This window comes from Microcaecilia unicolor, chromosome 8 (genome assembly GCF_901765095.1).
Source record: "Microcaecilia unicolor chromosome 8, aMicUni1.1, whole genome shotgun sequence".
Lineage (NCBI taxonomy): Eukaryota > Metazoa > Chordata > Amphibia > Gymnophiona > Siphonopidae > Microcaecilia > Microcaecilia unicolor.
This window is the reverse complement of record NC_044038.1, coordinates 191,397,993-191,414,481: the sequence shown is the minus strand read 5'-3', so window position 1 is coordinate 191,414,481 and position 16,489 is coordinate 191,397,993. Positions and strand designations below refer to the sequence as shown.

The 16,489-nt window shown below is 47.0% G+C and overlaps 1 protein-coding gene across 1 annotated transcript in view; it reads left to right on the top strand.

Annotated features, from left to right (window-relative positions):
• The window catches only part of HM13 (histocompatibility minor 13), a 98,192-nt gene extending 82,029 nt beyond the window's left edge, over positions 1-16,163 (top strand). Inside the window, exon 12 of the mRNA XM_030211781.1 lies at positions 15,596-16,163. Within this exon, the coding sequence (XP_030067641.1) occupies positions 15,596-15,746 (151 nt within the window). The 3' untranslated portion in view covers positions 15,747-16,163. The remainder of the gene's footprint in view (positions 1-15,595) is intronic.
• Positions 16,164-16,489: the final 326 nt, after the last annotated feature.

The window sequence follows — 16,489 nt, the reverse complement described above, 5'->3', positions numbered from 1 at the left end:
TTTTTGTAGAAAAAAAGGTGCCGGTACTCATTATGGGCGGGGTCACCACATATGGCTCCACCCCTATGTTAGCCACACCCACATTAACCACACCCCCTATACCAGCCATGGCGCATATAAACAGACATCATTGAAAATATTACAGTACTATAGGAGAAAAAAATAACGTGATTTGCTAAGTAGTAGTAGTAGTATACCCAGTGCAAAATAAGACAGCCAATGTAAATTCTCAAATTGGCCATATTACAAACACTAAAATGAAAATAAAATGATTTTTTTTCTACCTTTGTTGTCTGGTGACTGTTTTTCTTTCCATATTGGTCCCAGTCTGTGATTCTCCTTTCCTTTGTTTTCGCTTAACTCTTCTGTGCCATTTGTCATTTTTGTCTCCTTTTTCTTTGCTTTCTTCAATATTTTTCAGGCTCTCTCTCTGTCCAGATTTAATTCATTCTTACTATCCATTCTTTAATTTCCTTCATCTACCTGTGGCTTTTCATCTTTTCCTCACCCTTGTTCTCCCCATGCCCCTTCCTCTTATTCTCCAGTCTTTCTCTATTCCCCTTTTCCATCCAGCAGCTCTGCTTTCTCTCCCCATCCTTCCAGTGTCTCCCCTATTTCTTTCTGCATTCTTCCATCCAGCGTCTTCCCTCTTTCTTTCTTTCTGCATTCTTCCATCCAGCGTCTTCCCTCTTTCTCCCCAATCCTTCCGTTTTCCCTCTTTCTCCCTATCCTTCCGTTTTCCCTCTCTCTCCCCATCCTTCCATCTGTTTTCCCTCTCTTTCCTCATCCTTCCATCTGTTTTTCCCTCTCTCCCCAATCCTTCCATCTGTGTTTTTCCCTCTCTCTCCCCATCCTTCCATCTGTTTTTCCCCTCTCCCCAATCCTTCCATCTGTTTTTCCCTCTTTCTCTCACTCCCCAATCCTTCCCTCTGTTGTTTTCCCTCTTTCTCTCTCTCCCCAGTCCTTCCCTTTGTTGTTTTCCCTCTTTCTCTCTCTCCCCAATCCTTCCATCTGTTTTTCTCCTCTCTCCCCAATCCTTCCATCTGTTTTTCCCTCTCTCTCCCCATCCTTCCATCTGTTTTTCCCTCTCTCTCCCCATCCTTCCATCTGTTTTTCCCCTCTCTCCCCATCCTTCCATCTGTTTTCCCTCTCTCTCCCCATCCTTCCCTCTGTTGTTTTCCCTCTCTCTTTCTCTCTCTCCCCAATCCTTCCCTCTGTTGTTTTCCCTCTCTCTCTCTCCCCAATCCTCCCTCTTTCTCCCCAATGCTTCCCTCTGTTGTTTTCCCTCTTTCTCTTTCTCCCCAATGCTTCCCTCTGTTGTTTTCCCTCTTTCTCTTTCTCCCCAATCCTTCCATCTGTTTTTTCCCTCTTTCTCTCACTCCCCAATCCTTCCCTCTGTTGTTTTCCCTCTTTCTCTCTCTCCCCAGTCCTTCCCTTTGTTGTTTTCCCTCTTTCTCTCTCTCCCCAATCCTTCCATCTGTTTTTCTCCTCTCTCCCCAATCCTTCCATCTGTTTTCCCTCTCTCTCCCCATCCTTCCATCTGTTTTTCCCTCTGTTTTTCTCCTCTCACCCCAATCCTTCCATCTGTTTTCCCTCTCTCTCCCCAATCCTTCCCTCTGTTGTTTTCCCTCTCTCTCTTTCTCTCTCTCCCCCAATCCTTCCCTCTGTTGTTTTCCCTCTCTCTTTCTCTCTCCCCCCAATCCTTCCCTCTGTTGTTTTCCCTCTCTCTCTCTCTCCCCAATCCTTCCCTCTGTTGTTTTCCCTCTCTCTCTTTTCTCTCTCTCCCCCAATCCTTCCCTCTGTTGTTTTCCCTCTTTCTCTTTCTCCCCAATGCTTCCCACTGTTGTTTTCCCTCTTTCTCTCTCTCCCCATCCTTCCATCTGTTTTTCCCTCTCTCTCCCCATCCTTCCATCTGTTTTCCCCTCTCTCCCCAATCCTTCCCTCTGTTGGTTTCCCTCTCCCTGCCACGTTTCCCGCGGCACCAGCCCCCAGCGGCCGCTACACAAAGAAAAAGATTTAAAAAAAACTTCAAACCTGGCTGAAACGCAGCACCCTGGCACTGTAGACAGCCATTAGGCATTGGCTGTTGCCCCGCAGCCGCTCCTCCTCTTGCCTCTACATCACTGCCCCTGGAGGAAGACCCCGGAGGAGCGCAGTGACGTAAGGCAAGAGGAGGAGCGGCTGCGGGGCAACAGCCAATGCCTAATGGCTGTCTACAGTGCCAGGGTGCTGCGTTTCAGCCAGGTTTGAAGTTTTTGTTTAATCTTTTTCTTTGTGTAGCGGCCGCTGCTGCTCAACAGGAGAAGCAGCAGCGGCCGGAAATGGGGGCTGGCACTGCGTCCGTCACGGGGCGGGGGGAGCAAAAAAAAAAAGGTGCCGGTACGCCGTACCGTTGCGTACCGGCACAAAAAAAGCACTGCTTCCAGCCCACTGGAAGTATCTCCGATTTCAGCTGGGAACACATCACTACCAGTACTGCATGTTGCCTTTTGGCCTCGCTTCAGCTCCCAGGGTATTTACTAATGTCTAGTGGACGTCAGAGCGTCGCTTTGCAGACTGGGAGCCCATGTGTTCTTGTATCTCAACGATTGGCTGGTGAAGAGCACCTGGGAGGACTGTTCTGGAGTCCATGCAGAAGGCTATTCAGGTGCTAGAGTTACAAGGGTTTGTTATAAATTACCCCGTCTCATCTTCGCCCAGCTCAACAATTGGAATTCATTGGAGCCCTCGATACACAACAGGTTCAAACTTTTCTCCCAGGACAGAGAGCGGACACTCTAGTCGCTCTGGCTTCCCAGGTTCAAGCCTCACATCAGGTCACAGCTCAGCAGATGTTTGGGCTACATGGCTTCCACAGTTTTATGTGACACCCATGACACGCCTTCACATGAGATCCACACAATGGACCCTACTACTACTACTACTTGACATTTCTAAAGCGCTACTAGGGTTACGCAGCGCTGTATAATTTAACATAGAAGGACAGTCCCTGCTCAAAGGAGCTTACAATCTAAAGACATAAAGACTACAGCATAAAAAAATGAGACAACTCCTAAGGTTTTATGCTGTAGTATTTAACTGCAGTAGCAGCACCCGCGCAAGCACGGTGGAGTGTGTCATAAGCTCCAGACCGGGCAGCATGGCGCCGTAGTACCCACGTGAGAATATAAGGCCTGCTATCCTCGGAGAGTACCTGCTATAGGTAAGTATCTTTGCTTTTCCTTCTTTTACGGCCCAAGGATCGGTCCAGGCAAATGGGATATACAAAAGTAATCCTTAAGAGGGGAGGGATTGGGATATCCCTGCAGCGAGAACCATGGCCCCGAAGGAAACATCTGCTCGAGCAGAGGCATCCAAGCAGTAATGCTTAACAAAGGAATGAGAAGAAGACCATGTCACTGACAAACAGACCTCTGCCAACGAAATTGCCCTAGGCTCTGCCAATGAAGTCACCAAAGACCTGGTTGAGTGAGCCGTGACGTGTATGGGAGAAGTTATGCCCCTCGGACCCTCAGAATGTAAGCTAAAGAATTAAGCTGCCTTAAGCCATTGTGCCACTGTCGCTCTGGAGGCTGACAAACCCTTCTGGGGTCCCGCAGAGAGGACAAAAAGATGATCAGACCGCATGAAATAAATGATAACAGAGAGTGCTTAAGGACATGCTTCACAGCCCACAGTCGCAGGGAAGCATATTCTGCAGAATAGGACTTCCTGGAAACAGAGGGAAGAAACATTCTGACATGAAAAAGGAGATACAGTCTACGGCAAAAAGGATGGAAATGTCCATATGGAAACTCCTGAGTCAGAAAAGCAAAGAAAGGGATCCCTGCAAGAGAGAGCTTGAAGCTCTGAAGTTTTGTGTGCCAACAAAATGGCAACTAGAAATACTGCCTTTAAAGTTAGATCTTTGATGCTGAACGAAGGGGCTCAAAGGGGGCTGACTGAAGAGCCTTAAGAACCACTTGAAGACTCCACTGAGAACAAATATTGCAGAGAGGGGGACGCAGATGAGTGACTTCCTTGAGGAAATAGCACTATATCAGGGTGAGCTGAGCTGCCAATGAGGCATTCTGTATCTTGCCTCTGACATGCCAATGCTGCCACCTGAACCTTCAGCGAATTGAGAGCTAAGCCTTTTTTTTTTTTTTTTTTTAATCCCTCCTGAAGGAAGGATAAAATTTGAGACAAGGAAGTACGAAATAGAAAAATACCATTCTGTTCAGACCAGCTCTCAAAAGTTCTCCACAGTCTAGCATAAGAAGAAGTGGACCGCTTTCGTGTTTGCAGCAAGGCAGTAGTAACATCATCCACGTAACCCTTCTTCCTCAGTAACACCCTCTCAAAGAGCCAGGCTGTAAGACCAAGAGATCCTCTAAGTATTGGACCTTGATGCAATAAGCCCGTCTGTGGAGGAAGAGTCAATCACAGAGTGATTTGAAGACAGATGAGGTTTGCATACCGAGGACGTCTGGGCCAGTCCGGAGCTACAAGAACAACCTTTCTGGGATGATGCACAATCCTAATCAAAATCCTTCCCCCAAGAGGCAATGGAAGAAACACATAAAGGAAACCATCTGACAGCCAAGTCTGTACCAGTGCATCCATTCCTAGGGAGTCTTTATCCCTGAAGCGGCTGTAGAATCTGTGTACTTGCATATTGAGTCTGGATCCCATGAGGTCCAGAACAGGAAGGCCACACTGTGTGAAAATGAGGCGAAATGCAGTCTTTGACAGTTGCCATTCCCCCCCCCCCCCCCCCCCCGAGCCCAAAGACACTTTGCTGAGGAAATCCGCTTGTGAGTTCAGTGAACCCGCTATGTGAGACGCTTAAATATTCAATTTCGCCCACTGAAAAAGAAGACGCACCTCCTGGGCTAGAGATGCTCTTTGTTCCTCCTTGTCTGTTGATGTAAGACACGGCTGTGACGACATCTGAGAGCACATGCACCGGCCTCCAGCAAAGAAGAGGCACAAATGCTATTAGAGCTTTCCAGGCAGCTCGAATTTCCAATCTGTTGATGGACCAGGAAGCCTCCACTCTTGACCAGCAGCCCGTGCAGAGTGGTGGAGATGGAGATAATGGGCTCCCCATCCAGAGAGACTGACATCGATGGTGAGAACACACCAACTGAGAGCCTATAAGAGCAGTGCTGCCTGAGTGTGTGCAGAGAGAAACTACCAGGTCAGACTCCATCTGGCTTGAGGTGTCCACAGGACCAGCTGGTCGTAAGTCCCCGAGACCACTGGCTCAACAGAGACAACTGTAGGGGCTGCATGTGGATCTTCGCCCAAAGCAGAACATACAAAGTTACTGCCATAGAACCAAGAACCTGAGCATAATCCCACGCCCATGAAGGCAAGAGAGAGAAGCCTGAGAATTAGCTGTTTGAGCTTGAGCTGACAATACTGAGGCAGGAAAACCTTCCCCTTCTAGGTATTGAAGCACACTCTGAGAAACTCCATGGTCTGGATAGGGGTGAGATGACTCTTGCTATAATTCACCACCCAACCCAGCGCAGAAAAAAGAGATGGGGACTGTCTATGTACTGTGAAGGCACCCAAATTAGCCAGTTGTCCAGGTAAGGATGTTCCTGGATCCTTTGCTGGAGAAAAAAGACTGCCACCACAATCGTAACTTTTGAAAATATGCAAGCTGCAGTGGGGTGGCCAAAAACTTGAAAATGATCTCCCAGGATCGCAAACTTGAGGAATTTCCTCTGAGGAGGCCAAATTGGGATAAGAAAATAAGCCACCTTGAGGTCCATTGAGGTGAGAAACTTGCCTGGCTGGACTGAGGCTATGACAGAATGAAGAGTCTCCATGCTGAAGTGTAGCATGCTGAGAGTCTTGTTCACCCCTCTGAGATCCAGAACTGGGCGAAAAGACTTCTTTCTTGGGTACGACAAAATAGATGGAATATCGACCTGTGTTCCTCTTGGCCAGAGGAATGGGTTGAATGGCCCCCAGTCGCCTTAATGAGACTAAATTAGTTAGCACTGCCCAATTCTTGCAGAGCTGCCACAAGGGGACAGTATGAAAAGATCTGCGAGTGGCATTGAAAATTCTAGCTTGTAGCCATGGAGAATATCGAGGACTTATTGGTCTGTAGTAATGGTGGTCCACTCTTTGTGAAAACAGGAAAGTTGCCCACCTACATATGAGGAGTAAACCTCGACCCCGTCATTGTGAGGAATACAAAGATGGAAAGCTGCTTAGGGAAGTGGAAAACTGCTTCTTGCTTCCTTGAAAGGAATACTGAGTCTGAGGAAAGTGAGGCTTTTGAGCGGAAGCACTAGCCTTCCTACTACTACTACTACTTAAAATTCTAGAGCGCCACTAGGGTTACGCAGCGCTGTACAGTTTAACAAAAAGGACAGTCCCTGCTCGAAGGAGCTTACAATCTAAAGGACGAAATGTCAAGTTGGGGCAGACTAGAATTCTTGAATAGAGGTACAGTGGTTAGGTGCCGAAGGCAACATTGAAGAGGTGGGCTTTGAGTAAGGATTTGAAGATGGGCAGGGGGGCCTGGCGTATGGGCTCAGTTTATTCCAAGCATGGGGTAAGGCTACTACTACTTAACATTTCTAGAGCGCTACTAGGGTTACGCAGCGCTGTACAAAGGCGAGGCAGAAAGGGCGGAGCCTGGAGTTGGCGGTGGTGGAGAAGGGTACTGAAAGGAGGGATTTGTCTTGAGAGCGGAGGTTACGGGTAGGAACGTAAGGGGAGATGAGGGTAGAGAGGTAAGGAGGGGCTGCAGATCGAGTGCATTTGTAGGTTAGTAGGAGAAGCTTGAACTGTATGCGGTACTTGATCGGAAGCCAGTGAAGTGATTTGAGGAGAGGGGGTGATATGAGTATATCAGTCCAGGCGGAAGATAAGACATGCAGCAGAGTTCTGAACGGACTGAAGGGGAGATAGATGGCAAAGTGGGAGGCCAGTGAGGAGTAGGTTGCAGTAGTCAAGGCGAGAGGTAATGAGAGAGTGGATGAGAGTTCGGGTGGTGTGCTTAGAGAGGAAAGGGCGAATTTTGCTAATGTTATAGAGGAAGAAGCGACAGGTCTTGGCTATCTGCTGGATATGCGCAGAGAAGGAGAGGGAGGAGTCGAAGATGACTCCAAGGTTGTGGGCAGATGAGACGGGGACGATGAGGGTGTTATCAACTGAGATAGAGAGTGGAGGGAGAGGAGAAGTGGGTTTGGGTGGGAAAATAAGCTTGGTCTTGGCCATGTTCAGTTTCAGGTGGCGGTTGGACATCCAGGCAGCAATGTCGGATAAGCAGGCCGATACTTTGGCCTGGGTTTCCGCAGTGATGTCGGGTGTGGAGAGATAAAGCTGGGTGTCGTCAGCATAAAGATGATATTGGAAACCATGAGATGAGATCAGGGAGCCCAGGGAAGAGGTGTAGATTAAAAAAGAAGGGGTCCAAGAACAGATCCCTGAGGAACTCCAACAGAGAGCGGGATGGGGTGGAAGAAGAGCCATGAGAATGTACTCTGAAGGTGCGGTGGGAGAGATAAGAGGAGAACCAGGAGAGGACAGAGCCCTGGAACCCAAATGAGAACAGTGTGGCAAGAAGTAGATTGTGATTGACAGTGTCAAAAGCGGCGGATAGGTCGAGGAGGATGAGGATGGAGTAGTGACCTTTGGATTTGACAAGGAACAGGTCATTGCAGACTTTAGAAAGTGCCGTTTCTGTCGAGTGTAGGGGGCGAAAGCCGGATTGAAGCGGATCGAGGATGGCATGAGAGCAGAGAAAATCAAGGCAACGGCTGTGAACAGCGTGTTCAAGTATCTTGGAGAGGAAGGGTAGGAGGGAAATGGGGCGGTAGTTGGAGGGACAGGTAGAGTCAAATGATGGTTTTTTGAGGAGTGGTGTGACTACAGCTTGCTTGAAGGTGTCAGGGACAGTTGCCGTGGAGAGAGAGAGGTTGAGGATATGACAGATGGGGGGGGGGGGGGGGTGACAGTAGGAGAGATGGTGTTAAGTAAGTTGGTGGGGATGGGGTCTGAGGAACAGGTGGTGCATTTTGAGGAGGAAAGAAGATGGCCGGTTTCATCTTCGGTGATAGCAGGAAAAGAGGAGAAGGAGGCCTGAGTTGGTTGGTTAAGGGAGTGGGATATGGGGTGAAGAGGAGGAGATGGTTTGGTGGTGAATTCAAGGTTGATCTTCTGCAGCTTATCGCAGAAGTAGTCAGCCAGTGATTGAGGAGAGAGTGAAGGGGGGGGGGGGGGGAGCGGAGGGCACTTTGAGGAGGGAGTCTAGAAAATGCGACAGCCGCCTGGAGATGAGGCTTAGGCTTGTCCTCAGGTAGCTGCTGGACCCTTGAATCTACCCGGTCTTTAATAATCTTCTCCAAACTGCACCAAAGAATAGTTTCCCCCAAAAAGGGCAACTTTGCCAGATATTTGGATGCCACATCAGCATCCCAATGCCTGAACCATAGCCAGCGTCACGCCATACCCTTAGCTGACGCTCGGAGACTATCATAAAGAGTCTGGCAAATAGGACAACCTCACTTCTAGGGTAGAGAAAAAGTCTGGAGGTGAGTCCAATGTGAACAATTGTTGAATCCATGATAAAGAAGCCCTGGCTACAAAAGAAGAAGAAATTGCTGCCAGAGAACGTAATGCAGCTACATGAAAGACAAGCCTATGGTCATGCATATCCTTTAATGCAGTGCCAACTTCACAGGGATAGTGATACATTTAGTAACCACCATAATAGGGGCATCCACCTTAGGTAGAGCAAACTGCTCTAAATCAGACGGCAGAAGGGGATATAATTTGGACATAGCATGAGCCACCTGGATGTTAGAATCTGGTGTCTCTCACTGAGCTGCAATAAGCTCCTGCGTAGCCTTATGAATATAGAAAGGTACAGGAGGTTTCTTAGTACTTGACATAATAGATGGAGCAGGACCAGAGGACTGAGAAGCTGGGGAATAAATGTTTAAAACCTCCATAGATTTTGTGATCAACTCCGCTCTCCAAAACAGCCTAGCTACAGTAGGATCATCAAATATGAGTTATCTTGTTGGGCAGACTGGATGGACCGTGCAGGTCTTTTTCTGCCGTCATCTACTATGTTACTATGTTACCCTTGTCTGTCTCTGAAAAGTCTCTCAGGGTCATCAGCAGAACTAGGACAGTCAGAATACACAGATAAAACCTCCTCTGAGTCCTGAGGAGTAACAGTCTCCAAATCTTGCAAAATGGAAAGTTTTTTTGTTGTTGTTTCCTAGGAAGCTGCTCCTCAAAAAGCAACATGAGGGGAAGGAGTAGAGGCAGCTTGAGCTGACTTTAAGAAAAAGGCCTGATTGTAATGAACAAATTCAGTTGAAAACAGCAGGGCAGAGACTTCTACTCCTGCAAAACTAACATCCCGGGGCCCAGTAGCAGGCAGCAAACCCGCTGACAAAATGGCCGCTGAAGCCTCACTGAGCACAGCCAGATTGAACTCCCGGAGAATGGGCAAAGTAGGCATGTCCACAGAAGTAAAGCAAAGCGTGCAAGAACTGGTGGCCAGGAGCTTACCCCTGCAGCGTGCTCAAGACTTAATAGGCTCAGACACAGAGAATCTATTATAATAAAACTCACCCTCAACGTTCTGAAGACAACGTTCTGAAGTCACTCAGTCACTCACTGAAGGGTTCATGGATTCATGGTGGTGAAGCCACAACACTGACCATGTCTCTCTGCCCCGCCCTCGCATGACGGACCAATCAGAAAAAACACCCTCAACATTCTGAAACACAAAGGACCATCACAACACCGTTCCCAGGCAACACTAGGCAACGTAAGACGGACCAATCAGAGGAAACTACGTGACAATAAGGGAGGAGCATTCCCCAGCAGAATGGCTCATTATCTGTGCAGCACGGAGAGCACAGAACCACCGCTGGAACGAGAGAAGAATATTCCTGCTGTGGGTATGTGCAAAAATAGACCGGGGGAGGGGGGGGGAGAAATTTTTAAATGCCTAATGCCAGTACTGAAGAGTGCCAGAGGGCCTATAGCACAGACTATATTTGGGATCGCTTGACATGGAGTCAGAGGAGCCGGAAAACAACGTGCCCGTCACCATCTGGGACGTGGGCGAACAGGACAAGCTGCGACCCAGCTGGAAGGATTACCCGCGACCCAGCCAGCAGCAAACAGCGACCCAAGGAAGGGGGAGGAGTACTCCTTCCCTGCCTAGGAATCGCTGGAGACTGGCTGCAAAACTAACGAAACACCCGCACACCGACGCACCACCTCCATCATTCGAAAGGCATCCACTCTTTCTTCAACAGAAATGCAAACTAATAATACAAAACAAAAAATACATGGTTTCTCAGGCGGCTGCAGGTAACTCCCCACCCCCTTCCTCTTCCCCTTTTGCCGAAGTGGACAAGGACGTGCCCAACCATCTCCAGCCTCAGGCAAGCTGTCTCCCACCCTCGGGGATTCCCGAGCACACCGGAAAAGATGGCGCTGATTCCTGCAGCGCATAAATGTTTCCAGCATTCACCCTGCAGCCGCCTGAAATGGACCAAACATACCGGATTCACCCCCCGACGGCTCGAGACCGTGCTCTTCTCCCTTCCGCCAACTTAAAACAACCATCCCCGTCCTCGGCAAGCCGTCACCCACCTCCAGGATGCCAGAACCCCAGCACAATGGAAAAAGATGGCGCTGCTTCCAACAGCACATTTCTCTTCCAGCATTCCCCCTACAGCAGCCCTGAAACAGCCAAAAAAATACCGACAGACAAAGAACGTGCTCCTCTACCTTCCGCCCATCTAAAACCAACACTGCTGCCTCAGCACAACACAAAAAAAAAAACAAGGAAAAAAAAACACTCAACAAAGGCTGACCCCCTTACAACCAACATTTACATTTCACCAACAGAAAGACCCCCCTCCACAAACCTCCTTGACAGACAAAACCACACACACACAATACAACAGAAACACACCCTCAAAGCCACACACCAATCCAACCCACTTTGCCAGCACAGCACAGCACATCCCCCAAGCAAAAAACAAAACAAAAAAAGACACACATCAACAACCTGAACACACACCGCACCCTCACACACTCACACACAAATAACTCTGGACACATACACACACACAAAAAAAAAACCCACATGCTAGCGCCCGTTTCATTGGTTCGGGAAACGGGCCTTTTTTACTAGTAATAAATATAATCACAGAAAACAGCCAGTCTCGTGACCTCCCAGGAACTGAACCCCCACAATCTTCCCACAGTACAAGTGCTCTCAAAAGGAACCGCAGTGGCTGCTTTTTTAGATTAGAGGCAGGAGAAAAGAGAAGGAAGACTGAGATAAGGAGGTAGAAGTGGCAATGGGGGGAGCAGGGAGGGACCTAGACCACTAGGTTTACACCTGAGGCACAGGATATTCTCAACCTCAAACTCAACTGAACTTGCAAGCGGACAAGAGGCCACACAGAAGTCACCACATCGCACAGGAGCTGCTATCTGGCCTGCTGGAGATAGAGAATACTGGCTTGGTTGCTAGCGCAGTAGCTTATTTATTCATTTATTTATTTGTTACAATTTGTATCCCACATTTTCCCACCTATTTGCAGGCTTCAATGTGGCTTACATAGTACCGGAGAGGAGTTTGTATTTGTTCACACCGGAGTATGCAAAGTGATGTGGTAAGATAAAGTTCATGTGGCACAGCCACATTAGGGCATCGTTCAACGGAAGAGTTGTTATGTCCAATTCGTACTTTAGGTTTGTTGAGTTGCAGAGATCAGGCATTTATGATGGATTGGTAGGGTATGCCTTTCTAAACAGGTTAGTTTTTAGTTTTTTTCGAGCGTTTAGGTGGTCGAACGTGGTTTTCAAGGCTTTTGATAATGCGTTCCACAGTTGTGTGCTTATATAGGAGAAATTGGGTGCGTAGGTTGATTTGTATTTGAGTCCTTTGCAGCTTGGGTAGTTGCAGATTTAGGTACGTTCGTGTAGATTCGGATGTGTTTCTAGTTGGAAGGTTGGTCAGTCTGTCATCTATCCCAGGGCTTCACCGTAGATAATTTTGTGGACCAGAGTGCAGATTTTGAAAGAAATGCGTTCTTTGATTAGGAGCCAGTGTAGTTTTTCGTGGAGAGGTTTTGTGCTTTCAAATCGCGTTTTTCCAAAGATAAGCCTAGCTGCCGTGTTTTGAGCAGTCTGAAGTTTCTTTAATGTTCTTTGCATCCCGCATAAATTCCATTGCAGTAGTCTACATGGTTTAGTACCATTGGTTGTGTCAGGTTGCGAAATGTTTCCCTCGGGAAGAATTGTTTCACTCGTTTGAGTTTCCACATTGAATGGAACATTTTTTTTGTTGTGGATGTCACTTGGCTCTCTAGTGTTAGGTTGTGGTCCAATGTAACGCCGAGGATTTTCAGGCTCTCTGCGATAGGGAGGGTGTAATCTGGGGTGTTGATAATTGTGGGGTTGTCCACGTTGTGTTGTGTTTTTTCTTTGTTGAGTTTTAGTTGAAATGCATTTGCCCAGGAGTCCATGATGTTCAAGCTGGTCGTGATTTCATTGGTGATTTCTGTCAGTTTAGATTTGTAAGGAATGTATATTGTGACATTGTCTGCATAGATGAAGGGGTTAAGGCCTTGGTTTTGGATAAGGACTTGGCTAGAGGGGTCATCATTAGGTTGAAGAGGATCGGTGATAGCGGTGATCCTTGTGGTACTCCGCAGTCTGCTTTCCATGGTGATGATATGTTTGAGTTTGATATTACTTGGTATGTTCTTGTGGTTAGGAAACCCTTGATCCAGCTTAGTATGTTTCCACTAATCCTGAACTTATCTAGTAGTCTTATTAATATATTGTGGTTTACCATGTTGAATGCGCTAGACATGTCGAATTGAAGGAGGAGGATGTTTTTGCCTATTGCTGTTTCCTGCTTGAATTTGGCTAGGAGAGTGAGTAGTACTGTTTCTGTGCTGTGGAGGGGGCGGGGAAACCTGACTGATTTGTATAATATTGAGAATTTGTTTATGTAATCTGTAAGTTGTTTGGTTACCATGCTTTCCATCAGTTTGACTGACAACGGGATGGATGCTACTGGACGGTAGTTAGTGATTTCATTTGGTTTTTTTCTTGGTGTCTTTTGGTATCGGGTTGAGTAGTATATTGCCATTTTCCTTTGGGAAGAGACCTTGCTGTAGCATGTAGTTTAGGTGGGATGTGAGGTCTACTATGAAGCTGTCAGGGGCAGATTTCATTAAGTAGTTGAGGCAGGTATCTAGTTTACAGTGAGTGTTGGATAACCTGCTGATTGTCCGTGCAACTGTATCAACGGTGAGGGCAAAATTTAACCAGGTACGGGCAGCCAGATATTCTCCTGTGGTTGGGTCCAACTCGTTAAGGAAGTTTTTGATGTCGGTGTTGTCCTGAGGTAACATGTTGCGTAGGTTTACTATTTTTTCGTTGGAATACTTAGCAAGTTTATCTGTAGATGGGATATCTGTGTTCGATGTAGTGACCAGGTTGGTGTCTAGGAGTTTGTTCACGAGTTGGTATAATTTCTTCGTGTCTTTGTAATCTGTCCTATTTTAGTTTTATAGTATGATCTTTTGGTCTGTCTTATCGCCATATTTGTACTTCCTTAATGATTGTTTCCATGTGTTGAGTGTGTGTTCATCTTTTGTGTTTTTCCATGCTCGTTCGAGTTTTCTGGATTGTGTTTTTAGCCTTTTCAGTTCATCATTGAACCATGATATTGAGTTATGCTTACGTGAAGATCTTGTTCTTAAGGGTGCTATTTCATCTAGTATGCATTTGCATCTTCTATCCCATTCCATGAGGTAGTATATGGAGTCATTGTTATATATCTGTTGCCAGAATGTTATGAGGTAGAACATTGGACTTCTGTATCTCCACCGCTGGTGGATGTCACAACAGGAAACTATGTGCAAGGAGGGGGCAGAGCCTAAGAGTGTTCACTGAATCACAGACTCCACGCTGACTGCCACTACTGGACATAGGTGCAGAGAGGCAGAGCAGCCCTGTTCTAGGTGCATTGAGTATTTTTGAGAGCTTGTCACCTTTGCTGCTGCAGCTGCTTACTTAAAATGAGACAGCAGGATACCAGCCTGTAGCCACTTTCCTGCCCAAGGTGGCTGTTCTGTGTATCACTATCCCTCAGCTGCAGTGTCATATAGCATTGCAGAGGGTATGAGTATAATGCTAGTGGTTGTGCAATATAATTGACTTGTAGCCTTCTGTATTCAGCATTGCTTATTTTGCTAAGTAACAGGGTAACACAGTAGATGGCAGCAGAAAGAGGCAAATGAATGAGCATCTAGGTGGTTAGAACAGTGGCCAGTTAACCATGGCAGCCAGAGTTTAGTCTCACTTTTTCCACTTCTGACTTAGCCCTTAACTCTCCATTGCTCCTTGTGACTTTACCCATAACTCACTGTTGCCTTATATACACTCTTAGATCATATACTGTTTGGGCAGGGAGAACCAACTCTACCTGACTGCAATTCACCTTAGCTTAGAGTTGGAAAGGTGAGTAGTTAGCATAGTAAATGATTGCAGGGTAAAGACTTGTATGACCCTCCAGGCTGCTCAGCACATTCATGATTGAACTAGCAATCCAATAGTATTACTAACTATGTTTTACGTGCTAAGTTCCAGTTTAAGATATCCTCCCCTCCCTCACTGAGAGATTCAGCACCTACGCTCCTAGTTAAATCTACAATACAAACCCATATCAACTGGTCCATCCAGTCTGCCCATTTATTTTTCTCTGAACTTCCAGCCAATAGAGCATGACTACTAGTAAAGCTGTCATAACTTCTCCAGGACATATTTTTGTCAATATGTCCTGCATATCTGAGTCTAAAGACCCCTATGCAGGGGTTGCTAACTTTGGCCCCTAGAGCCACGCTGGTGGACTGGGTCCAGATCAAGGGAGGAAAAGCACCAATGGAGCAGCTAAGAATTGGGACAGTCCCTTACCAGAGTTACAAGAGCAAGGAACCAGGGGTCCTTTACTCAAGTTCAGGAGTGGTGTGAGGTCCCACAGAAATTCAGGTGGTAGTACAAGGCATCAGTATTGCTTATGGATACCATACTGCAGGGTCTTTGCTACTGTGAGCTAGATAGAAGCCTCCTGTGCATCACAACTTGCCCATATCTACCTAACTGAGCTGGGTTTTTTTTTTTTTATTCTGTTCGATTGTAAAACTAGTATTCTAGCAAAACTCAAGTTTATAACATTTAGAAAAAAAAAACAGAAATTCATATCCCCCTCCCCCTCCCCCCCCAAGAAAAGAGGCAAAAACAACTGATGAATAAGATGTAAATGTTTAATTCCATGCACTTTTTGGAACTATTAGCACTTGTTGAGTGTTTCTCTATTTTCAGGGAGGGCACCCCAGCAAGCTTACAGGACCAGGCAGATGGTAGCTGAACATTTTTGCAGTCAATTTGTGACCAGTTCCAAACATCTGTTTTCAATTTTTTTTCTCTCTTCTCTCCACTTCCCCACCTCCTCCCCTTACTTTTCCTTTCACACACTGTCCTTTCCTGGTTTTCCCTTCTTTCCCTTGATTCATTGCCTTGCTTACAGCTATGAATCTTCTGCTGAAGTCTTGCCCCATACACCACGGCTCAGTCATTTTCCCAGCGTATCCAGCTCTCCTGCAAGCCTTGCTGACTCCATGCAGCAGAAACCGGTTTCACCCCGCCGACGTCGGCAGCTCAACACCAGCACCATGTAGCAATGGCATCTTCACTCTTTCTTGCTTTAATTTTCTTGTTGGCCAGGTAGGCCCCTCCCTCCCCCAATTGAACTCCTGCAGCATCTCCTACCTCATCGTCATGCTCTTGCCACATGTCCCTTCATCTACCCCATTTCTTCAGTCTCCTGCACTGCATTCCTCTGTCTTTCCATCATAAGTGAAACATCAGTGGACAGGTGTGACTAATGCAGATGGATTTTAAGAGAAAAGTGGACAAAAACTGACAGTAGAACCAGGTCCTTTTGTTATCTTTGAGACGTGAGCCTCAAGTGTATGTACAACAAATGAGTTCTTATCTGATTTCAAGCCTTCAAGTCCCCTGCTCATGAATGCAAGTGGCAGGATCTATATATGTGACCTTTGAGCACTACACTGGAACATGGCTCTATCTGACCACCTTCCTCGGTATTGCATGTGGCAGAGGCTGCGTGCTAGACTTGTAATGTTGCATAACTTTACTTTGTGTGCTAGGTATGAGGAGAGCCCGAAAGAGGTGGCCGGAGACTCCAAGCAAGAAAAGAAGGAATCTGAGAAAAAAGAAAATTAACTCTTCATCCCCTACTGCAGCTGAGCAGCTTGAGCAGACTCCTTCATATCTCTTCCCGCTTCCCCTCACAGTTCAGCGTCTTGAGTGGACTGTCATTCCCCTCTCTGCATCTCTGTGCCTAGTACGTCATTTCTCTTTGGTGCTTGCCTCCTCCCCACAGCTTCATGCCTTGACC